We start from the raw sequence: 25,093 nt of genomic DNA, 5'->3' as shown, positions 1-25,093 counted from the left end.
GTAATTTATGTTCAAGAAAGGAATTGATCAGGTAATCTGTAAATAATTGGACTTTTAAATCCTTAAGGAACAAGCAATTCAATTCCTATTCCATCAGTGACATGTTCAGGGTTAAATGCTCTGCTGCCAACAGACATCTGAGAAGAGTGTGCGAGCAAGTTGCTGAGCTCAGACCAATCGTACAGTTATCCTATTTAAGACACAAGTTGGTATTTTACACTGGAGGCCAGAGGGCTGAAGCCTTTCCCCTATGATGTAATGTATGATTGAAAATATCAGCTCTGAGGATTCTTCGGTGTTTGTGTGGAGTGAGCAGCTATCAGCTTAAGGATCTGACTTTGCAGTGTAGTGAAAAAGCCATTCTAGCTATCTATGCCCTATACCCAAAAACACAGATTTGATCCATTTCATACCCATGAAGTGGAAACACAAGTCATTTATCCCGTCCTCCTCTTATCTTGTCACAGTTGTTTGTGTGACATTTCAGCCCTGAATGCATGGCTAGATAAAGTGTATGCAATTCTGGTTAAGGTTTGGCTGGTGCACTCTCCCTGTTTGCAACACTTTGTCCTCGGATCTTTTCGTTCAAGGTTGCACCATGGCTAAAACAACAACAACAACAACAACAACAACAACAACAACAAAACATTTCAAGGCTAAGCTGAGTACTTGATAATGAAAAGTAAAATTTCCTAAATACATTCAGCTCAGTTTCATTCATATTTTATGCTATAGCGTGGTCCTTGTATGAATTCAGTGCATCGCCTATTTTTATATTCATAGCTGTTCCATTCCCAAGCGTTAACCCCAATGCATTTCCGGAAGAAGAGAAATCAGTGCAAACAGCCATAAAATTGATTTGAACCTGCTAGATATCAGCTCAGGTGTTGGCGTCTGCGGCGGCATATCCTCCAGTGACCCCGCAGGACCCCCGCCTGGTGCTACCTGTCAAAATTCAATTCTGCACCAGCAACCACTGACCCGGCTGCTGCCTCTCTCTTTTTCCGAGCAGGCCTGATTGAAACACACACACTCATACACTCACAGGCCTTATTTCCTTGTTTGTGCAAGCCCCCTGCTGTAGGTCAGACACTAACACACTGGATTGGCAGGACCATCCATTTGTTCCCGTCTCCTCCAGCCCTGACTCATTCCTCTCCATTTTGCTGCTTCACTGCCACTCCAAGCTGATTTTGCAATGATTTCAGTTTATTTCCTGTGTGCTAATTGGCTCTCAGTAGGTAATCATCTCAGCACAATGGTACAACAAAAGTAAGCAGAACACCCCGAAATTTCTGTTTCTTAACATGTCTTTGTAAAGTAGATTCATATCATAAAGTTTCATTTGCCAGTGATGAATCTCGTCAACATTATTGTATTTGACTGCCGCTCATAAGAGGGATCTAAATGTGTCACACTGTGCCTGTCATTTGTGTCAAAGAGATTTTGCATCATGTTTTGTTGCAGATGCCTCTTGATGTTTTCCTAAGCTAAACAGTGTCAGTATTCAATTACAAATTCAATTACAAAATAAATGCGATTCTAAACCATTTCAGTTGTAGAAATAAATAAAATTAAATTAGAAGTTACTAATATACATGTTGGTGATTACACCCAAATGTATCCTTTTTGGTGAAAAGCTGATACGTAGAATTTATAGAACGTTCACTCTGTTGCTTTGCATGCTTTTGCCATGCAGGAAGGCCTTCTTTTGGCTTATTTCCAGATGTGGGTCAGCCAAAGCTGTTGGGACAAATTTGAGTGAAACATCATCAAGAGTAGAAGCTGTCTCTACGTCTAGACTGGCTCCATTTATTTGGCAGTAGGTATACATACTGCTGCACATTTTGTTTTGGATTGGCTCTCTTGTTTGAATTTTAACTGCCTCTCATTTGCCAGTCAAATCAGTTTGCATTGCTCTGCGCAACCAGTCTGCCACTTTTAATAAAAGCTGAGCAGTCAGTTTTGAGTACTGTTGTAAGTTTAACACTGCCAGGTTTAAACAAATGTTTTTAGGACTTAAGTAATCAAAAAGTAATTGTGTGTCTTATCTTTAGAAAGGTTCTTGTAACCGAATTGTTGACTAACTCCCTGAAATAAATCAATGCAGAGGTGAGACAGACAACATTATTTTTTTTCTCAGGGAATCATTATTATGTTGCTTAACTTTTTATATGAAATGTAAGATGTACAAGCAGCACTACATGTGTGAGCATGACAGTATATTGTCGACTTATTGTGTAAGTAAGGGACAGTTGTCTTATTAGGCTCATTTAAGTCAAATACAGCCACAGCATAATGGACGTTGGCTAGGAGCCCAGTGAACATGAAGGAAATCCCGACACTCAACAAACCTTTCATGGATGCCCTGAAATTCTCCTAAAACCAGTTCGCCTGATGATAATGTGATGAAAATGTGTGTTAAATTGGAGGATCCTGTAGTGATGTCTTCTCAAATCAGTCACTGTCTTTGCTCCCATTCCCCTACGCAATATATGATACAGGAACGTTTTTTGCATAGGATGACATTTGTGAAGAAATCTACCTCAAATCCCTGTCTCAGTCTTTCCTCAACCACCAGGTAGATCTGCAGGCTGTTGACTGGAGGGAGGTGAAACCATCAGACAGCTTCTGGTATGGTAATAGGTCATGCTGCTTTTGGAGCATCTCAGCTTTGTTATGCAAATAATGAAGAAATAAGTTTATGTGGCTAAATAAATTAGTTTCACTATTTCTCGCTAAAGAAAGTCCCCACACTTGGAATAGAAGAATAAACTTTCACTGACTGATTGCAAGCAATGATCATTCATTTTTAACATCTGCCAAAATAGAGCAGATCTGGGTGCCTTTCTTGATTTGGTCGTGACACCTTATTCTGCATAAAAATAAATTAAATAAAAAAATAAAAAACAACATTAAAAGGTTCAAAAACGTCTTTGCTCAGACTGACGCATTTATCCTCATGTGACAAGGTGAAAATCACATTGCGTACGCTGTTTTCACAAGGTTTAGATTTAGATGAATGTCATTTCGGCATCACAAAAGTCTACAGGTACTCACCTTTTGCTATAGGTCACCCTCACCGCTGTTATAGAGAATATCAAGTCTGTTCTTTGAGAATTGACACCCTTCAAAGTGAACAGGGATTTGGGCCCCAGGTAATGCTTTGCTGTGTGTTTTTGCTCCTCTCTGATTGTACCCTTGCAGGAGAAAGCAGGCGTGCAGATGACCATGATTCAAGATGTTCCCATGCCCACTGGAGCGGACAAGCCCCCGAAGAATTACTGGGGATCCGCACAGAGAGCAGGTCGCTCTCGCAAAGGCTCAGTGTGTGTTCGGCTGTCTTTCCAGTTTACACTCAATTTTACACATTTTATGCCGTCAGTGTTCCATTCAAAAATTTGAAAAGCTGTCTCGGCTTTTGAGAATTTTCTGCTGCAGAAAGTACTAATGCTGAATATCATTTGTGAAAGCCCTCAAAACACAATAAACGGTAAAGACAGTGTCCTTATACTAATATATTGTATATTACTGATTCTGAAGATTTCCCTGTAACGTGCTTTCCTCTCCAGTGAGCCTGACAACTTGTGCAGAAGACGTAGAGGAGAACAGAAACATCCTGGATGTCAGAGGGGTATTTGTGCTTCTGTAACTGGACAGCCAAATTGATTCTGACTGATTCAGACAAGCAAACCCTCATGAAATACAAGAGCTTAACATTAATCACTCCTGAATTCCTTTGGTCTGTTCTCATTGTCTGTTTTCATCCACTTCAAGTCCAGGTGAGATTATCTCCTAAACCTAGGGCCAGTGGTTAGAGTGAGATTTCTTGTTTCTTAATCTCAGTAGAGAGCGTCAGGGTTAGGCTCATTCTGCATGATACGCCTCGAGCTTCATTTTTACAAATCAAAAGCTAGAATTGCTTTAGTCAAAACATAATTTTTGTGTCCAGACACATTTTCAGGCTCAATTTGTACCGAGACAGACGGCACCACAGCGGGGCATCCCTCCATTAATGTTAAACCACACGGACCAAATAAATAAACACATAAATAAATCAGTTGAATGAATCAGTTGATACTGTGTTTAGAAGGGAAAAATTCACCAGTTACTGATATGGCAGCTGATAGAGTGAATTTATTTTTTTTAGCTGGAATGAAGTTAGATGTTTTCTGTGTGGATTGTGTACTGATTTTGCACTGATGTGACTATGTAAAGCTACTCAGAAGGCTGCTTCCTTAAACAAATTTATTAAGGACTATTCTATATTATTAGGCTACATGTTGTCAAACCAATTCTACAAATGAACACTGAGACATAGAGAATGAATATTTACAAGACAGTAATTTGAAAATTCTTATGCATTTAAGTTCATCCAATGGGGATTAGCTCTGCTGAATTCAAACAAAATGCCATCTTAGAAAACCAGCCTCTGGACAACAACAGCAACAAAGTACCGGTGCTAAATTTCAAAGGGCAATATGTGCAGTTTCTTTGAAAAGATTAATCAGGCAGTGGCCAACTTGGAGCACATTGTATTTTCTGAGTAAAATATGAATATGCTCGTTGGCAAGGCAGTGGTGTGAATGTGTGTGAGTGTGTGTGTGTGTGTGTGTGTGTGTGTGTTTGTGTGAGCGAGAGAGACAGAGAGAGAGAGAGAGAGAGAGAGAGAGAGAGAGAGGGAGAGAGAGAGAGAGAGAGAGAGAGAGAGAGAGAGAGTGACAGTTGACTGATGCAAACACATCAGGGGTCAAAAGTGGAAGAAAAGCCCAAAGATACATTATAACTCGAGGGACATGATGGGTATGTTTTCCCTAAAGGAACATTCTAAAATATATGTGATAAAAATACCAACTTTTTAGGCCAAGTTAGTGTCATTACAAAGACATTCAAAGGAAAACTCTGCTTCAAAGAACAAACACAACAAAGACAATCAGCAAAGGAAGCAAACTTTTGACGGGGCATTTTCCCTCTAAATTAAAATGAACATTGATTTTCTTTGACCTTCATGTCTCTTCTAAATCTTTGCCTCCTCTCATATGGAGTCCTTCCCTGCAAGTAGGATGAGATGTGCTTGGGTGTTTGAGAGGACGAAGAGGGAACAGCAAGTGCAATGTACAGTTCCTGCCGATAAATGTGACCTAGTGAATGGAAAAGGTGAGGAAAGTGTTTTCATCAGTGAAACTATGTTTTTATCATATGTTTCACCGAATTAAACACCTGCTGATGAGCCTGATTCTTCCCGCTTTACTTTAACTCCTAGCTTGAACATAATACACAACCTGCTGATCAGTGTGACTGTGCGCGGTTGAACTTGTTTCTCACTATGAGGGCTTCTGCTCTGCATGCAATCATGCACAGATGTGACTTGCAGATGAAGTGCGGTCCATCAGTGTCAAACTACACGTGAACAGCTGAAATACGATATGGCCAATTCACAAAATAGTTCTTTTCTCTTTCATAACCGAATGCCATTTGGTCCTCTGCCACTCCGTGAAACTGATGAGAAGAGGGGTGAGTGGCCACCCTCCTATTCTCCCTCCAGGGCTCATGTATACAGCACAAGTGGCATTCATTGGTTTCACTAAGGGCTTAATGACGGGGATAATGCGTGTAATGTGACATTAATTGTTAAAGGTGCATAATAACAGCCCTCAATCATGTGGAAGGCTGCCTGGCATCTAATGAGGGCCTTTCAGCCCAATAGAGTGCAGCGAGGGAATGAAAAGGAGGAATTAGCTTATTGGCTATTCATGCCCACTCTATTGCCAGCTATTTAAAAGTCATTGACCATTGCGTTGGAAGGAGCTGTGTGTGTCTGTGTGTGCGCCGTATATGTGCGTGCATCCCCTTAGTGTCTGTGTGTGTGTGTGGTGGTGGGCGGGATCCAAGGGGGCCTCTTTACCTAAGATAAAAACACGGCAATAGAAATGTCAAGTGGCTTTTGTGCATGTAGTGGGGCGAAGGAAACAAATAAACCTGGGCGTTGCGTCCCCCTTTCTCCGCATTAGCATATGAAGTGGACCAATATGGTGGAGATGGCGGTGGGTCTGGGTGCTGTCAGCAATCCCTTAAAGGGTGCAGTGATTAATATCTTTACGATGCCATATGCAGCCCATTGCCCCTCTGTTTTGACCCCCTCACACACACACACACTCACTCACACACATACACACACACACACTACTTGATGAATCAAGCCACCCACCAGTGTACAGTCTTTGTACTGTGCAAAATTGTTCCAAATCTTGTATTGCAGGCTACTAAAAAGGAATCCACTTTTGTACATTTGCTAAACTTGCTCCGTGCTACTTTCCAGTTTATGTATTTACGAGTGCTTGAGAGACATTTTAGTTGCTATGCTGAGAAAATGAAAGAGCCATAACCACCAAACTGCTATTAAACCCAAACTGACAGAGAGCATGTATCGGTTTTCACTAGTTCTACTTTTTGGATGCTGGATGTAAAACTGCAGCTTCATTGGAAGTTTACTTAACGTTATTTTATTTTCCCTAGAGGTCACAGAGGCATTTTTTTTTTTCACACCAGCAGCTAACCAGTCCCTTGGCTTTGCCCTGAATGCCGTCACCAGTTGCACTTTTGTATCCCCTCCTTTTCTCCAGCTCACTAAACCAGTCTCATTAATAAGGCCCGTATTATCTGTCCTCACTACAGCCCAGTCCATGAAATGAATGGTCAGGGTCTTCATTGCTCTCTGCTGTCTGACTAGAGGAGCTCATAATGGCTTCATTAAGGCAGAAGTTTCATTTGGTTGACAATGGGTTAATGGTCCATGTGCAGTCTGTTGGCAGCAGGGAATAGGCTACGGGAGGAGGAGAGGTTTTTGATGAGCGTTTTCATTCCGAGGTCAGCCAGGGTCATCTGAGTGTCAGCCACCAGTGAACAAATGTGTAATTGATGTTGGGACAGCCCCGGTGTCCCCCCGGGAAGCACCCCCAACCTTTTTCGATGAAATGGGCATGGGGGGGTCGTTGTATTCCCCCCGTACTCTCCCTCCCCTCATCACAGAGGACAACACAGAGTCAAGAATGAAAAGGGTAAAAGAGAGAGACAAACGATATCCCAGAAGGAGGATACGCTTCAATTTTGGCCCTTTTCTCCTGCCAGCTATGTTTCATTTCTCCCTGCTGGTGTAATTGCTCTCCCCACACGTCGGGAAGCTGGCATCTGATTCTCGCTGAGGTGGGGGGGGTTGAGGGTCGGAGAGATGTCTCCTTTTGTTTCCTGATTTGCATGGATGTTAACACAGAAAGGCAGATAAGTGTTGAGACACATGCCATAGTCTCATAAGGTAGAGCCATCGCGTCCGTTCTGTCCAGAGAGTCAGCACGGCTCGAGGAGGACAGCATTACTCTGGGACGTCATGGCTAACACGTGTCTGATTAAAGGGGCATTGTATCTGTTAGTGTTGTAAAATTATTAAATTCGCCACTTTAAAAAAAAAAAAAAAAAAAAAAAAAACACATATGTATCACTCAATCACTGAGAACTCCTCATTGCTTGATGCTTTTTTAAGTGGACAAACCATAAGGAACATCTCAGAGTGGTTTCATGCCCATGTGGAGCGGTGATGAAATCCACCAATGAGTGAATCTTCTTCATCGCTCATCGTTCCAGGCAGCCCTGCACAGTTGGAAAACGCCTGCAGGCTTATCGATGAGAAAGTTGGGGTAGGTGGTCTGGGTCTGGCCCCCTGGTTCCCCCTCCAAAAAAACACCATTGTCTGGGCTGATATTCATGAGCGCACATGTCAATGCAGGGCGCTGCTGGGGTGAGCTTGGTTCCTGTGGTCCTGGTGGCCAGCAGGATGTCACCAGGGGTTAAACATGAAGAATCCATCAAATGGACTTAATGGAGTGCATCAGCGGCCGGCCCTGCCCTCTGACCTTGCCTGTTGGCTCCCTTTAAACACAAGTGTGGTCTCTCACTCTCCTTCTCGTCCCTTTCTCTGCTCGAGGTGCCAATGTTGGGGAGAGCGGAGTCACACTAAAAACTGCTGTTGCCCCACAAGAACCAACCACTCCTCCCGAACAGTAGGGATCCCCACTGAACTTCTCACTTTCTCACTATTAAAGCTGGTTTTACACAGCATCTATGAGTTATTGGTTAGCTATTACTGGCTCCAATTATGCTTCAAAGTAAAAGCAGTGTCTTCCTTAAGAAAATAATTTTAAAGGAATACACCTACCTTTTGGGTAACATAGCTTTTTTCCAATTTACCCTGACTGAGACAAGATGTTCGATACTATTTTCACATCTGTACGTCCAGTGGTTTGGTTCCACTGGGTAGCATTTCATGTTAGCTTAGCATAAAGACTTGAAGTCTATGGGAGTCATTAGCCTAGCTCCATCAAAGAGAAAAAATAAACCTTACAGCAACTCCAAAGCTGTCGTATCTTGTGTATTTGAAACACAAGTCTTGTTTTTTTTTTTTGTACAGATATTTTAGGTTACTTTACTGAAAAAAAAAAGAAAAAGAAAAAGAAACAATCCATATACATATACACTGGATATTTTTCTGCACAAAATGCTGCCAAATTAATCAAGGCAACCACCTTTCTAGATAAATCTAACACAACAAACAAGTAAGAGAATAGATGTTAATCCAGATGGAAAATTATATTTAATACGTTATTTAGTGAGAGGTAAAAAAAAAAAAATATATATATATATATATATATATATATATTGTCTTCTTCTTCAAAGTTGCCAGTTTCAATTCTCAGGTTGTTTCATCACCCATGAAATGTAATCCTGGGCCATGTTAAGGCAAATTTTACCACTGAATGTTGTCTTGCAGCAGTGTTTTCAACTTTAACTCTGCAGACTGGGATGGGATGCTCACATTCCCTGTGGCTAACCACCTCTTTTCTCGACGGATACATCTTAAATTCGCTGTTGATGGAAGCTGTTACGAAAAAGGAGTTGGTGATGAGAGCAGAAGGCGACAGAGTCAGAGCCAGGCCTCACTGCTCTCAGACAGTGTTATCTGTGTCTGGTTTCAGGTCACAAAGCATCCCAGATGGGACAGATGGACTGGGAGCAGTATTGTAAAAACTCAGGGAGGAGAGAGCAGGGTTAGTTTTTTGTCACTCCATCCCTAGGCCCGTTTTGTTTTACCTTCACACTCTGAGGAAAATGCGTTTCTGAAATTGTTCTGTGCTATCTTGAACACTTTATGTTCACTGCTACTTATTTGGTGGTGGTGTATACTATTGTTTTGTCTCCCTTTCCCCTTACCGTTTCACACTGCCCTGAAAAAATTTTACTAAAAAATAACATACTTCCTATTATTGACCATATTAAAAATTACAAGTTACAAATTGCATGGCACTTTCACATGTGCAAAATTTAACATGAATTGTCTTTTGAATGACAGATATACAGTGCTTAAAATGTGTAAAGGATATTTGCTTCAGGTGTCCCAGTCTGTGATTATTCTTGTGTCTCATGTTTGTGTTCTTGTTTTTGGCCAGCAAAGCCAAACCCAGAGGTCTGCTGCTGAATGTGACAAAAGTTTAGGCTGGGTGCTGCAGGAGCAGAATCAGCCCTGGTGCTCTGCTGTATAGCGAGTCAAAAATAAACCAAGATGTGACTCCGCTTAGTGTTTAATCCCACCAGCAACCATGATGACTTGGTGCTGTTTTCTTAACTCCTGGTATTTCCTCGTTCTTGTCCTTTTTCCTGTCCTGAGTCCGAGCACATCTTTGATTTCTGAAGACAGCTGTCGTGAATTACACACTGACGCAGGACTGCCGCAGCGAGGCTGAGGAAGAGACACGAGCCCCTGCCTTCAGGTGAGGACCGGCACTCTTCACCTCTTTGATAATTATACAGGTTTTACGTTTAATTATACCAGGCAACTGTCAAAATCATTACAACAGGCTCTGTGGGAATCAGCCATGTACTACTGGCAGATATGGTGTGTGTCACAGGCCTGAGGGACATGACTGTTAACAAACTGTTGTCCTCCTTCAACAGGATCATTAAAGAAGATGCCCAAGTTGAGGACTGTTTTTTTAACTAATAGTATTATAACTTAAATAAATCAATCAATAAATCAAATATTTCTAAATAACAAACATTTTCATGGCTAAATAGATACAACCTTATTTTGAATGTAAAGTATCTGGGATCCCTTTTTTTGGACTTGAGAGCTGCTTTGTTTTCTACATTTTCCTTTTAGATTCAGGTTTTACTGCCAGGAGTTGCCTTTCAAAAGGCAATAAAGGTAAATATGGGCTTTGCAGGCTTTAGTGCATTTATTTATAGTATAATGTGTTTAAAGCTTGCGCAAAATGTGTTTCTCTCATTTGTACAGTAAATTGATGTCTTTGTGATGTTCTGTGGTTTTTTTTTTTCATTGTCATTTGCTTCTCTGGTTTTTGATACAAAAATTTAAATGTTGCCTATGTTGTCTCTCTTTATTTTTGCATATAGAAGTATGATGGGATAATTTATTACAGCAATCTGATCTGGAGTTTAAAGGGATGTTGCAAACATCCTTTAAATTCTATATTATCTTGTAGAAACTGTACATGTTCATAGCTGACTAGGCTATTCAAATAATCTATTTTATAAATATATGAAATTATTTTTTCCTGTAGTTGTTACCACAGGGAAGCTGTCCCTCTTTGTTGGTTCAGTTTTCATATTGACAATGTTCAGAGATCAAGGTGTAATTTGAAATTCGATGTTGCAGCTTGCCATGGAGAAAAGTCTTAAGATTTGCTGTGTACGTTGTGTATCTGAACATTTTTTAACACCAAGTTCTACGATGAAAAAAAAATGTCTATTTGTTACCATGCAATTCCCTAATTCCCCACCGAGTCCACAGTGGGATGTTGGACTGGGTCCAATGCTAATAACTGTTTTTTTTTTTTTCTTTGTGTGATCTAATATAAATGATGCATTAAGTAGGGTAAAATAAAAATCTGCTGTTAACTTCATTTCTTATTTAACAGTGATGATTTCTTACATATTTACTTAGATAGTTATACAGAAAGATATATAGGTCAACTGTATTTTAAATACAATATATATTTTCTATAGCACATTGTCAGCTGACAATTTAAAATAAATTTTCTGTCTTCATTGTTCTTAATGGTAACTGAATCCCTGTATTTCCAGCCTCCATGCAGGATCATTTTAATATAGTTTCATACTTACAGGCACACACAGCGTTATCCTCATCATATTAACACAATATAACGTCAGTATTACAATAACTGAGGTTTTGGGGACGTCAATCATGAATAATTCCTTACATTCTCGCTCATAAAAATGTGTTTCCTTCTTTCAGCTAAAAGACAATAAACTTCACACACACACACACACACACTGCTGCTTCACTTTAATTGTGGGAACACATTTTTGATCACTAAATAGTCATCAGAGCATTTTAAAAAATTATTTCTGCCAATACCCTGAAGAATAGATGTTGAACTTTTTTTTTTTTTTTTTTTTTTTTTACTTCTGCCACATGAGGGTGAAAAAGGAAAAATAATCATCACAAATAACACAAGTTGTTGATCTGTCTGTAATTGGAGTTCAGTGGTTCAGTAGAGAGATTTCCTCTCTTTTCTTTTCAATAAACTCGACTCCCTGGTGGGAGTTGTTTTTGTATTTATTTATTTATTTATTTATTTATTTATTAATTTCTATGGGAATCCTAGAATGACATCCTAGAATTACTGACACACTCAATATGCCTTCATCATACAATTCAGTCTTAATGGCTGCAGAGTGTCACATAGTCAAAGATACAACCAAACACTATTTTTTTCCCATATTTTGCTCAAATATGGAAAACTATGTTGTGACTGTGTTGTGATCCAGCCATCATTTGTAAACAGTGTGTTTTGGTTTGTTTCAGCCTGTTTCTTTGTCTCTTTTATAGCATTGTTCACCCTTTCAATGAGCCAGCAGCATACAGGTATTGCTTGCTTGGTGTTTTGCAACCGTGCATACTGAGTACCCATAATTCCATGGTCATGATAACACCACATGTAATTGTTCCATCTCTTCAAGTCCTCCTACTGCCTCAGCCCTGTCCAGTGACATGTCCCATTCCTGTTCCCTGCCAACCCAGCAGCTTTGTCAACCCACATCTTTGCACTCAGCAGGGAGGCTCCTGCCACAGTGGACCCTGCACGGCCCCATACTGGCGTTCGCATTGATGTCGTGCAGCTGTTTCCAAATCCAGCCCTTGATTTTGATCCTCTTCCTTTTTAATGTGCCGGCCCCGTGGACATCTCCGGCCCGGTGGTCCTTTGTGGCTGCGTTATAATTTAGTTGCTCTCAGATCATTCCCAGACTGAGGTTGAGAAGCACGATTATTAAAGGCCATTCCTAAAGGCCATTCTGCCTCAATAGTTACTTTATACTACAGTGTATGAAACCCAATCCTCATCAATTGGTGCATAAAATGCATAAGCTTTGTGTATTGTGCAAAGCTTGTCAAAGGGACATACACATAAATGTATATGATGTTGCAGGATGCAGACAGTTTTCTTTAGGTGTGTTTCATGTTGAGGCTCATTCACTGTGCACCCCATCACTCCTGCACAGCCACTCTTTACAGCAATGAATAGTTGATTCAGTGAGTCCTATTGATCTGTTTATGGTGTGTCTATATTCAGTTTTGACATGTCTATGGAAGAGGCCAGTGCCATTACACTCCAGTAATCTAATCTATCTAACTGTAGTGTGAGGATCTGATGCTCTTGTACCCAATTAAATTTTAAAAATGTAATACTACCGTCTCAAGACACACTGATTGCTGAAGACAAGGCTCGAAACAGGATGAATCATATAACTCTGTTCCCTGTTAAGTGCAGTAAATGTTTGAGTCAGCAAGGCAGGAATGAGCTATTTACCTAAGTAACAATTTCAAACAGTGTTACTTGCTGTGTAAATTACCTGGGGAGAGAAAAGCTCCATATTTTTTCTGTTTAAAGAAACACACACATGCACACACACACACACACATGCAAACACATTTCTCCACCCCCTCTACAGCTTGAAGAGACTCCACTTCCATCAAGCAGGTGTCCTGGCTCCCACTGTCCTGCCTAACATGGGGAAAGCCCCTTTGGGAGGGCCTGCACCTTCCTCACCTTTGCAACAGATAAGCCGATCTACAGTATCCAGCACACTGTGGCAGCTACCTTAATCTCTTTTTAATGACCCTGTGGAGGCTCCCAGGAGAGCCCGCTCTGCCGCTCGCTCCCAGCTGGCAGGGCAGGGGTTTGCTCGCACGTTTCGTTCACAGGCCTGACCGAGTCAGCTCTGAGGTGGATGAACACGGACTCCTTTCAGTGCAAAGCTGCAGTGAGCCATTAGTGTGACTTTATTTATTTATTTATTTATTTATTTATTTATTTATTATTTGCTTGGCCTGATTGGGTCCTCCAGAGTTGGAAGTAAACGCTGGATAATGGTTTTGTCTTATAAATCAATAGAATTGTAGCTGGACTGGAGTCAAGAATGAGCCACATCTCTTTAAAAGGTGCTAGAGAAAAGATAGACTCATATCACTAAAAGGAAATGGCTGATAGACTTAAAATAACATGCTGTGATTTATAATAATGACTAATGCCTTCATCTCATCTGTCTATCTGTATATATTTATCTTTCTACATGTACATTTATATATTATCTATATCTATTATCACACACACACACACACACACACACACACACACACAGATATAGATATAGATATAGATATATAAATTAAGGAGCTAAATTAAATGGGCTATTTATAATTTCTCTTCCAACTTTTCAAATTTCAAGAAATGACAAGTAGCCTATATTTTTTATGGCCTAATTTACTGTAGTCTATTTACTTTAATTTGTTTCGTTAATTTTGTTGCTGTGGCTTGTCAAAAGTTCAGCATTATGCCTCTGTTAGAAACATCTCAGGCATTCATATTATTCTGTCTTTTCTCCGGGCTATTCGTTTTTTTTTTTTTTTTTTATCTTGATAAGCGTAAGCCCCGCTATTTATCCATAAACAAATGCTTTTCTTTGATAGGTTTCCCACCGACTCTTTGAAATAAAACAATTACCGTATTCTTTGTGCAATAATTGTCAATCATCCACATTAAATTGATAAGCTTTAAATGGACAGAATAATAGCTTAAATTGTTTTACAATAGAACGGCTAAGCAAGATGATTTGCTATTGCTGACATGCCCAAGGCTTTACCAGCTAGAAATAATGCCATAGGTTAATGCATAAATAAGCAAATCAAATCCATGCGTTACCCCAATTCAATTCATTTAATTCCTCTTTAATAAAGAGCGGCCCCACCCCCCTGTCCCCGCCATTTACTTCGGATTTGTGCAATGAATGCTATAAATGTAAATCAATCTAGATGAGAAAGAATCCCATTCACAGAGGAGAGAAATTTCATCTGGGAAAAGGAGACAAATGTAGGAGGGGCCCGCTCATAAAAAGCAGCTGTTTCACAGTAATCTTTTTTCGTGCCCTGTCACTCACCTTGCCTTTTCACTATCTCTGCGTTCAAAACTCTCCGCTATTGTATTTAGGTGCCATATCTTCTTTCCCATTACATTGCCATAGTCCATATTCGTCCAGAGAGCACAACTTGCCCATTTTTTCGGACAATCCCCTTGGAGTTGTTGGAGTGAAAGAGGAGTGCATGGATGTCAAATTGCCCTCAAAACACCATGAAAGATTGATTTGCAGCACTTTTCAGGCCCCTGACATTACTTGGAGGGGAGCTGAATAGGAAACCCCCGAGCCGGGGATGGAATAAAGATGTCCTCTCTGCTGGAAAAGAAGGAAAACTGCCCATTTACCCCCAGTCCATCAAGCCCGAAAAATAGGCAAGAGAGGAAAAAACACAGAGGACTGTGACTATTGAGAAGAAAAGGGCCGTATATACTCATCTAAACGTTGTCACAATACCGGGGGACTAAGAACATCCATGAATATTAAACCGCTTACCTCAACAAGGGCTAGAAAAGTGAACCACGTCAAAGCAGCTTTGCATTTTTTGCATGGGAACAATGCTGTAAAAACACGTCGAGCTTGTTGCCATTCTGTTATTCCCGCGCTAACTCCTCACAAAAAAATTAATATTACCACCACATGAATACGGAATGCCTGAGAAAAAAATGTGTGAGCAACTCCCAGACCCAATGACCTAATTTGGCGACAGGCAAACTTGAAAAACTAATTGTCGCATTCCCAAACTTATCACCATGCGTGTTTTTTTTTTTTTTTCTTTTCTTTCTTTTTTTGGGGGAACACTAACAAGAGCAGCCATGCTCTCTACAACATGCATGGCTTAAAAAAATTGAAATAGGTTAAAAATTAATCATAAGCTATTTGTTATGGCCTGTAGCCCGTTTAATTAATTTAGCCTAATCAAATTCATTTTCCCAATGCTCTCGGGCATATTAAAAAGTTGCTATTTTTTCCAGTCGACTATAGGTTTTTGATCAAAGTAACCCCTTCTTAAAAAAAAAAAAAAAAAAAAAAGTATTTATGGTCACTTCAGCCAACCGACATGCTTTTGTAAATGGCAGTTTATCAAAAAAAAGTGTAGATTGCATTAACTGAATAAATGAGACGAATGATTATGTAGTGTACACTAAATGGTTTGTTTAATTCTGGGCTGTGCGCATGGTCCATACACACACACACACACACACACACACACACACACACACACACACACACACACAAACAGAGAGAGAGAGAGAGAGAGAGAGAGAGAGATAGAGAGAGAGAGAGAGGGAGAGAGAGAGAGAGAGAGAGAGAGTCTCCCTCGCGGTGAGAGCAGAGGACAGTCTAATAGCGCTTTCCTTGCGGTGCGGCAGGCAGGTCCACACCATAAGGGGTGTGTCATTAATAAGTAATTAGACAGGGGGTCACACCAGCCACTTATAAAAAGAGACCCCTAGGAGACACGGCAACACTTTCCACACAAGTCATCTGAGGAGAGGGAGCGGAGTTTTAAGACCGTGTCCACTTTTCCAACACGTCCATCCCCTCTTTCTCTCTCTCTCCCTCTCTCTGTCTCTCTCTCTCTCTCTGCGTTGCGCCAGCTGCAGCCTCAGTTTTTTGCGACATGGGCTCCGTGTTACCCGCTGACGCCTTGGCTCTCAAGTCTGGATTTAAGTGTCCGAGTCGCTCGCTGTCAGATGTCATCACCTCGGACATTTTGCACAGTTTCCTGTACGGCAGATGGAGAAACGTGCTGGGCGAGCACCTGGTGGAGGAGAGACAAAGCAGCATCAACCCCAAAACTGCCTTCACCGCCGAGGTGCTGGCCCAGTCCTTTGCAGGAGGTAATCATTTGCACGCAGGTTATTAATTAGTGTTGGCTTTTAAAGACTTTTTATTCATTTATTTGTTTTATTTATTTATTGGTGTAGCCCTTTTTGTGACAGCCCTAGATTTTTTATACCGGTCAATTAATAATTTAAGAGATTATCCTATAAATAGTGGAAGGCCTATTTGGCAAACTTCATTTTTTACAAATATTATTTGTAAAATATTGATTTCCACATGCCTAACATTTTAGGGTAATTAAATCTTTGTTTGCTTAATGTTATGCTTAAGAATAATAGTAATAGTTATCAATAGTTAAATAGTTAAATAGTTATCACTGTAATCAAGGAAGGAAAGTTTCCTTTTTAATTGTGACAGTTAAGCTTAATTGGGGCATTTGCGTGAAACTCTTGGCCCTCAGTCCTAAGTCGCTCATCATTTATAATCTTGATAACGCACCATATCCTGCTCCGTGGGGATGAGCCAAGAAAAGTGAGAACTTGCTCTTCCTTTCACTAAATTTATTTCCCAAGAGTTTCTGTCGCTCACTTGTTGCTGTTTTCCACATTTTCCCCATTTTTGCGTCTTTTATTTATACCCATTTAACGCATTAACCCGTTCAGGGCTTTGAGACCTTGCATTTAGAGGCTTGTTAGGCGTGTAACTGTTGCTGATTGAAAGACGAAGGGCATTAAATTCATTTGGTTAACTTTGTGCTTGACCTGGGAAAGTTTCCACTTAAACCTTGAGGAGAGAAAGGTTCCCTTTCTTTGAGATGTCCCGGGTTTTTATCCCGCATTCATCAATCTCCGGACAGTCTCTTTTCCTCTCTTGGCAGCTATGGGGCTCCGGAGCTTTTCTCTTTTTCTCTCCTTAAAAGATTTGCTGTTCCTCGCATAATGCACCGTGAAGGCTAAATCTAATGCTATTCATAGCATGTCAACCATCTAATCGCCTTTCCATTTTTTTGTTTGAGAAATTCCTGGGTCTTTTAAACAAGTCTTCGTTTCATTCAGTGCAAATTTATTGCTACAAAGTTCTTAAAAGGATAATGAATTTGGAATTAGCCGTTTCTTTTCCAGTAAGGTTTAATGAATATCACATCTGAAGCATGACAAATTGCTGGACCTTGGGCAATAGAGGACCATTTAACCTCTATTCGGCCGGGCTTTTCGCAGTCCCAAATAAAAAAAAATCTTTGATTTCGACATTAAAGAAGCGCAAGAGATTTTTTTCTTTCCCCTTTCTGAATGCGGATGAAAATGCTTTCCGAGGGGTTTCTCCTCGCAACAAAAAGTTTCAGTTCAGCCAGATAATCGAATTAAACGGCGGATAAGGTGTAGCTTAATATTTCGTGACTATAAAATCCAGTCCATTTACTGCTTTGAGGACTTTTCCAACAAATCCATTCCGTGAGAAGCATTTGGATCTCCTCACCCCACTGAACAACTATTTCAGCAGAAATCACAAATTCTCCTCTCTGTCTAAATTACATTTATGGGGAATTTTACTCCTTCCCATGTTTTTTTTTAAATCACTTTGAGGCCACTGATGGAGGCTCAGGCCTTACAAACATCTTGACTGTAAATGCATGCACACTCCTTAACCCTCAATATCCCACAATAGGGGAATGTTTAAGGTTGTATTTATTTATTATTATTCTGCATGCCCAGACCCATTTTCTCTGTGTATTTTTTGCAGAGGTGCAGAAGCTGTCCAGCCTGGTGCTGCCCAGTGAAGTGATCATCGCCCAAAGCTCCATCCCTGGTGAAGGCCTGGGCATCTTCTCCAAGACCTGGATCAAGGCTGGCACTGAGATGGGTCCCTTCACTGGCAGAGTCCTGTCCCCTGAACATGTGGATCTGCTCAAGAATAACAACCTCATGTGGGAGGTGAGACAAGACTTTGGATGAAGTTTTTAGGCCTGTAGCAGCAATGATATAATGTCTTGGATGTGACTGTGTCCCCACATTGTATTGAATTATTTCTGTGTGTTGTGCAATCAGGTGTTCAATGAAGACGGCACTGTGCGGTATTTCATCGATGCCAGCCAGGAGGACCAACGCAGCTGGATGACCTACATTAAGTGCGCCCGCAACGAGCAGGAGCAAAACCTGGAAGTGGTGCAGATCGGCAGCAGCATCTTCTACAAGGCTGTTGAGGTGAGAACCAGCTCACTAATGTCGAGCCTGTAGTGGAAGGTTTTCCATGCAGTGTTTATGCACACATAGGCTACTGGGTCATGTTGAACTGTCAAATCAGCCATGCACAGCAGAGTGAAATAGGCTGTAATTGGAGGAAGCCTACACTTTGCATGCCACTCTCGGATTTTCACTTGAGACCACCAGGTGTGGATGACCTTGTTTCTGCATAACAGCACAACTTGCTGGTCAAAAGGAGAATAGCAAAATGTAATTCCTGTAACTTGGCAAAGGTCAACATTGGGATCCACAGGAAGTCAGAGAGCAGCAAACTGAAACTGACCTTCCTTCTCTGTGTTTCAGACCATCCCACCAGACCAGGAGCTTCTCGTCTGGTATGGAAACACCCACAACACATTCCTGGGAATCCCTGGCGTTCCAGGCACAGATGATGAACATCAGAAGAAGAGTCGCAATGGTGAGACACTTTGCTTGAGGCTTCACATGGGAGGAGAGGAGGGAGGGAGGGAGGCGCAGTACTGATCACTATCAGGGCTGTGACGGCTGTTTTATTTGTCTGTGGCTCTTGTGGTTTTAGAGAAGAGATGGAGATCTGCCTCTGGTCTCTGGACCTTTGCTGAGACAGATTGTTGTATTGGACATGTTAGGATCTGACTGTTCATCAATATGCTGTTCCCCTTGACAGCTAATGCGACATAATTTAATGTTCATTTTCCTTGACTCCTTTCTCAGAGGAATCCCACTCATGTGATGCCTCCTCCTCATGCTCACCCTCGTCCTCATCCTCCACCACCAGCCGCATGCGCTGCGTCATCTGCCACCGTGGCTTCAACTCTCGCAGCAACCTGCGCTCCCACATGCGCATCCACACTCTGGACAAGCCCTTCGTCTGCCGTTTCTGCAACCGCCGCTTCAGCCAGTCGTCCACACTCCGCAACCACGTCCGCTTGCACACCGGTGAGCGCCCCTACAAGTGCCATGTTTGCCAGAGCGCCTACTCCCAGCTGGCAGGCCTGAGGGCACACCAGAAGAGTGCACGGCACAAACCGGTGGCCACCGGCAACGATGTACCCTCCCAAGTGTCCCCTCCTCCCCCACAGATGCCAAGCCTGTCCCACCAGCACCAGATGCCCATGGTGCACCACATCCCCACCATGGTGCTATGATCACACCAGGGAGAGACCGAGAGAGACAGTCATGCAAAACAACGTTGCACTTTAGAGTAGGGTTGCAGTGGATAAATAAGACAAAGCGAGCTACTAATGAGGAAAGACCTCATGAAACAAATGGGTTGATATGATAGTAAGCATTTCACAAAGATATTTAAATTGGTTGCCTTATTTGGATTGTTGTTATGCTTGTTTTTTTGGTTCCAGAAATCCAGTGTAACATCAGTTAAATGATTGTATTTTGGAAAGCAGAAATACACTGAATAAATACAACCCAAGGCTATTTCAAAATATATTTTTTTAAATAATTTGTTTTTGATTTTTCATACCTTTGTTAATAAACAAATGTCATGTATCCATACTACAGGGCATAACACGTGAGACAAGACATAGTCTATTTTTTACATTCTGAATCATCTTTATTTTGCGTCACATCCTCACCAGCTCAGGTGAACTGTACTTTTTAAATGAACAAAATGAAGTCAGAGATTTGTATGCTAGGTAGAAATAGGGAACCTTATCACCAGTGTACAGTGTTTCAGCTATATCATTCCACACTGCAAACTAAAATTGTCACTTTATCTTTGTACAGTCTGTATACTTTGGAGCATTGTGTAATTCTAAAATTGTATTGCACTGTACATGTGAATGTAAATACATTTGTGCTTTTCTTATATTCTAAATAAATGATATAAACAAAACAGAAGATTTGTCTGGCTTTTGGGATCACACTGTTTCTAGTGCCTGCAAGTTAAACGAAACAAAGCAAGATGTGCGAAAAATGGGTGGGGGTTACAAAATGAAAAGCACATTTCAAGTAATATTACTTGCTCACTACTCACCGCTGTATACTTAAAATAATCACTCTCACATATGCAAAGTATTGCACTTTAATATTACACATTTGCTGTGGTAAAAACATGAATAAATAAAGTACCATAAACAATCCACTCATGCATCTGCAGACTTTTTGTGGAAGTATTTTCTTGTAGCCAATTAGGTGTTTCTCCGTTGTCAGCTGGATTTCTGGCTGCATCCAACATCATTTGGGTTGAGGGAAATCTCTGAAGGTATTGACCCTCCTATTCACACACTGGTTGCTGTGTCTCTCACACTGGCAGCAGCAGAGTTGTTACATGCAGAAGCAGCTGGGATGTCTGTCACATTTTTGACTTGACATTTTAAATTGCTTGCAGGAGAGCTGACAACGTGTGGGACATCTTGTTCAGTAGCTGCTAACGTCAGTGTCAGAGGAAGACAGCTTGACTGATTGGCAGATTCCTCCTCGGTCAGTGATTTCAAAGCAGGTCCAGCTCCCGGAACAATATGTGTCAGTGCTGAGTGCTTTGAAGGCAGCAGAACGACAGCCACTTTTCTAAGCACATCTGCAATGCTTTTATGTTCAGCTGCTGTATGTCTGATGGCTACTTGGTGTTTCAAAGGCTGGGGTACTTTATGTATGTTTTACCTTCATCCAATGTGATGCAAAGAAGGATTTAATCATCTCGTACTCCAGCACAAATTCATCAAAACTGTCCCTCCAGTAAAGATGAGGTTATGTTTTTAAGGGGGTTTAGAGAATAATCTGAGAGTCTGTCAGTGTCCAGATTTTGAGAGAAAGAGAAAGAACAATCCAGTCCAAAGACTGAGACAGAGACTGAGATTGAGAGCCTTCCTCAGTTTGTGGCTCCAAGGTGAATCAGGTCCTGTCAACATGAGGCCAGAGGCAAGAGAGTCCTTAAAAAAAAGCAAACCTTTTTGACAAACATACTTAAAGGCAGACTACACAGATTCAAAGCGGTGGACACCCCTCAGTTCTCAAAAGAATCCTTAGAGATGCCTGAGGACATCAGGACAACTCTTTTAACCTCATCAGAGCCCAAAATATAAGAGCATCCCACTTCATTGTGTTTCTATGCTCATTTGACAGCAAAACTTTAGATTCAAGAAAGGCATTTAAGAGTGTTAAATTTATTGGTTATGAATCTTGGTGTGAACCTGAAGGATTTTAGCCTTCCTTAGCCTCATCCTTAACATTACTAAACAACATGAATGCACTCTCTTTTGAACAATTTTGTGCAAGTCTCATAATTTTCATTCCGAAAGAAACTTTTTGCCAAGGTCATTACAAATAATTTAGAGGGTCTTTGTTGGTAGAAGTGTGACAGTGCAGACTCACATGGCCACTACTTCTTCAAACTGAGGATCATTATCAGTGTTTGTGTGCTATCACCAGGGGAGCCCACTCACTGAGCTCTAAAACACTTTACTGTCTCTTATCGTTTTCTCTTTAATAGTTCCATTATTAAATGTTTAAGGCAGATAACAACAGGATAAAACAACAGATGAAACACTCTCACCTTCAGTTCCTCTCCACGTCCTGGATTAAAATGTTGTCGATGTTCCAGATCCATGACAAATGTCACCGAGCACTCACACATACACACTTACAACTGACTTGACTGAATCAATTTCAAACAAACAACTTAAGTGTTACATGAGTAACTACAGTCCAACCAGTTTGAAATATATTCTAGCTTTGAATTTTGATTTGCTGCCAGGGCGGTGTAATGCAGCTTGGATTTGACCTAAATAAACTGGAAAATAATGCACAGGTCATCTAGGCCAGTGTTACGTCTACATCAAGATCTCAAATTGTTAATTACAAAACTATAATATGTATAGTTTACAAAATGCCAACACTAATGTCCAGAGAAACATAACTGAACGATTCATGCCGTTTAAACAGTTTCAGTTATTTAAGGATCACAGAGTATATTGCTCACTTACATGACAAACTTCTTTATTGTTACAATGTATGCATTAGTTAGAGGGATAACTTATGTTCTGCCCAAGCACTGATGAATAAATCAACATGTACATGATTTTTACAATGCCATGGTAAAAATGTATTTCTGGGCCAGGTTTGATTGGCTTGTTGATCAATAGGGTTGCTTATGCAGATGTGGAGATTTCTGGTTTTCAAAATTCCCTTTCCAGCCAGTACTCCCTGAACTGCATCACTCATCCCTACATCCATTTCCTGTACCTCTTTATTCCTTTATTCTAGTCAGGGTTGTGATAGGGCAGGAAAACATCCTGGGCAGGTTGCCAGAGCATCACAGAGTCCAGGGACAGACAAAAACACACTTACAGACCATTTAAAGTATCCAATTCACCTGACTGTCAGAGGAAACTAATGCAAACATGCAAACCCTACACAGAAAGAAAGAAAGACATAAAGAAAGAAAAAAAAAAAAACAGCCTTGTCCGAACTCAAACCCAGGACCTTCTTGCTATGAGGTAACAATACAAATTACAATTACAAGCCTCCAAGCTGTGTCTGACACCGACAGAAACATATTATCATGTATTAAAATTGCAAATTATTAACGCCCCTTTAAAGATGATAGATGAAGCATGTTCACATCAGGGAATCATTGCCAGATTAATTTAGACACAATAGCATTTCTGCAGTAAACAAACAAGACCAAAAGCCAGATTGTGTGGAATCTTCTCTAAAACAACTTTATTGTGGCTGAGTGGTGTTCTTCCAACCTCACATGAATAGAACTTGTTGGGATGCATATCTGCTGCTGTCACGGACTGTTACTGGCTCTCATTCTTCTTCTTGCAAATGGTCTTGGCCCTCATCTTTCAAATGCATGCAGAACAGCAGGAGGACAAGAGACAACATCCTCTTTGTGACAGGAAGCTGCAGGGGTTCATGGGAATTGTGGTCTTCACTTTGAGTAACATGGAGTCAACACATACCACCTTGAGATTAAATTTTATTTATATATTTACAATAAAAATGACTGTCATGTTGCCTTGTGGATGAAGTCCATAAGATGAAAAGAAAAAACCTGAGGCACTCTTATTGTGAAAAAGTAAAAATCCTATATTCAACAGGGGATTGCATTGATTGCATTGATTACATAATTTTAATCAGGGTGTGTGATTTATTTATTTAGTTATTCATTAGTTTGTGCTGTCATTCGTTCATTTGTTATTTAGTTTCTAAATAAAGAATAGTTCCCTCTTGTATGAGTCATGTTTGAAGTCGTGGTGAATCCTTACCAGGTACTGGCTGACTTAATAACTACTGTCCAAAACACACAGTAAGTCTAATTGGTGGAATTATATAATTATAATTAAATTATGACCGGTTATTTTGTAGTAGTGCCTGTCTATTGACTGACTTGGAAAATCATAATGGGCCTACAATCTCATTATAATGAAAATGAAATGAAATGAAATGAAAATGTTCTTATTTTAGTATAGTCTCTACTGGTCAATTGTTACCTTATGTTAATGTTGGGGAGGATTGTAGCTGGTTAAAATTAAACTTATGTTCACATGAGTAACCATTTACTTACAAGTTTTGGTAGAAGAATCTGAAGTTTATTTGTATAATCATTGCAAAAAAAAAAAAAAAAAAAAAGGCTCATTGAAAAATGATTTCCAAAGAGCACATAAAACAATAAAAATAAGATAATAAGATAAAAGTTAGATGCATTAGTCCTGTCAGTAGTCTTATTAGTAAGACTGTAGAAAGATGTAGAAACTAGTATAGTGAGTATTTCCTTGCTCTTGCAGCTTAACCTAAGCCTTGGTCTTGGTGGTTACAAGCCAGGTTAACTATAATCCTGCATTAATTACATCCACCACAACATTCTTTTTATTACAGTAATCAAAATGTGTCACTGCTCACACCACTATTGTCAGCAAACACATTTAGTTGCTGTTCAGGAACTGTTCTGCTTAGCGGAAGAATACGGTAATGATGATTCTTGTTCTTGTCAGTTTTAAATAAAATATATTTTTACAGCCTCTATTAGCTGCTGCAAAACCATTGACTGAGGAGGTTAGGGTTTGAAAGAGTGAAGCACGCCCTCTGCTGGTGATATATGGGAAGTGTAGCATAGTGCTATTTGACAGAGCCTACCAAACTAACAGAAAAATGTTATTTTCCCAAAAATGAAGTTTAACTATTAAGAAGCAATGGCCATATAACATAAGCCTGATGTAATGTTTATTCATCCAGGAGACTGTGGTTGTCAGTAGGGTTTTAAGTAATAAAAGGTAATACAGGTACCCAATGCCTGCCTTAACCCAGCTACTCATGATGATCTAGTTTCTTTATTCTAACTGCAGTGACTGTTTACTGCAGTCTGAACAGCAGTTTAAAACTTTTCATCTATCTGCAATAAAAACACTAGAATTAATTCAGTTATCATTTATTTTACATCAAATACATCACAAGAAACATTTAATAAAGGAAGAAAAAAGATGCACCTGCCACCTGACTGACGTTTATGCAGGTTCAAGTTTATTTGTTGGCCTCAATAAGTGTCAAAAGGCTTTAGAGGCCTTAAATAACAATGAAGTGAAATTATGATTGTGTGCGAGTGTGAAACAGTCTGCTAATAG

The 25,093-nt window shown here is 40.4% G+C and overlaps 1 protein-coding gene across 1 annotated transcript; it reads left to right on the top strand.

Annotated features, from left to right (window-relative positions):
• Window positions 1–16,126: 16,126 nt before the first annotated feature.
• On the top strand, window positions 16,127–19,657 carry prdm12a (PR domain containing 12a). The gene is made up of 5 exons (XM_030065727.1): window positions 16,127–16,346; window positions 18,031–18,221; window positions 18,336–18,491; window positions 18,834–18,948; window positions 19,224–19,657. The coding sequence occupies exons 1-5, from the start codon at window positions 16,127–16,129 to the stop codon at window positions 19,655–19,657; spliced, it is 1,116 nt and encodes a 371-aa protein (XP_029921587.1).
• The last annotated feature ends 5,436 nt before the right edge of the window (window positions 19,658–25,093 follow it).

Source organism: Myripristis murdjan, chromosome 12 (genome assembly GCF_902150065.1).
Source record: "Myripristis murdjan chromosome 12, fMyrMur1.1, whole genome shotgun sequence".
NCBI classification, from domain to species: Eukaryota; Metazoa; Chordata; class Actinopteri; order Holocentriformes; family Holocentridae; genus Myripristis; species Myripristis murdjan.
This window is presented reverse-complemented; position numbering and strand designations above follow the sequence as displayed.

What these genes read in the sequence shown, in the direction of transcription:
- prdm12a (XM_030065727.1), top strand. Translation starts at nt 16,127, where the DNA reads ATGGGCTCCGTGTTACCCGCTGACGCCTTGGCTCTCAAGTCTGGATTT. An exon ending in TCTTCTACAAGGCTGTTGAG is followed by an intron (nt 18,492 to 18,833) that starts GTGAGAACCAGC and finishes TCTGTGTTTCAG; the next exon opens with ACCATCCCACCAGACCAGGA. An exon ending in TCAGAAGAAGAGTCGCAATG is followed by an intron (nt 18,949 to 19,223) that starts GTGAGACACTTT and finishes CTCCTTTCTCAG; the next exon opens with AGGAATCCCACTCATGTGAT.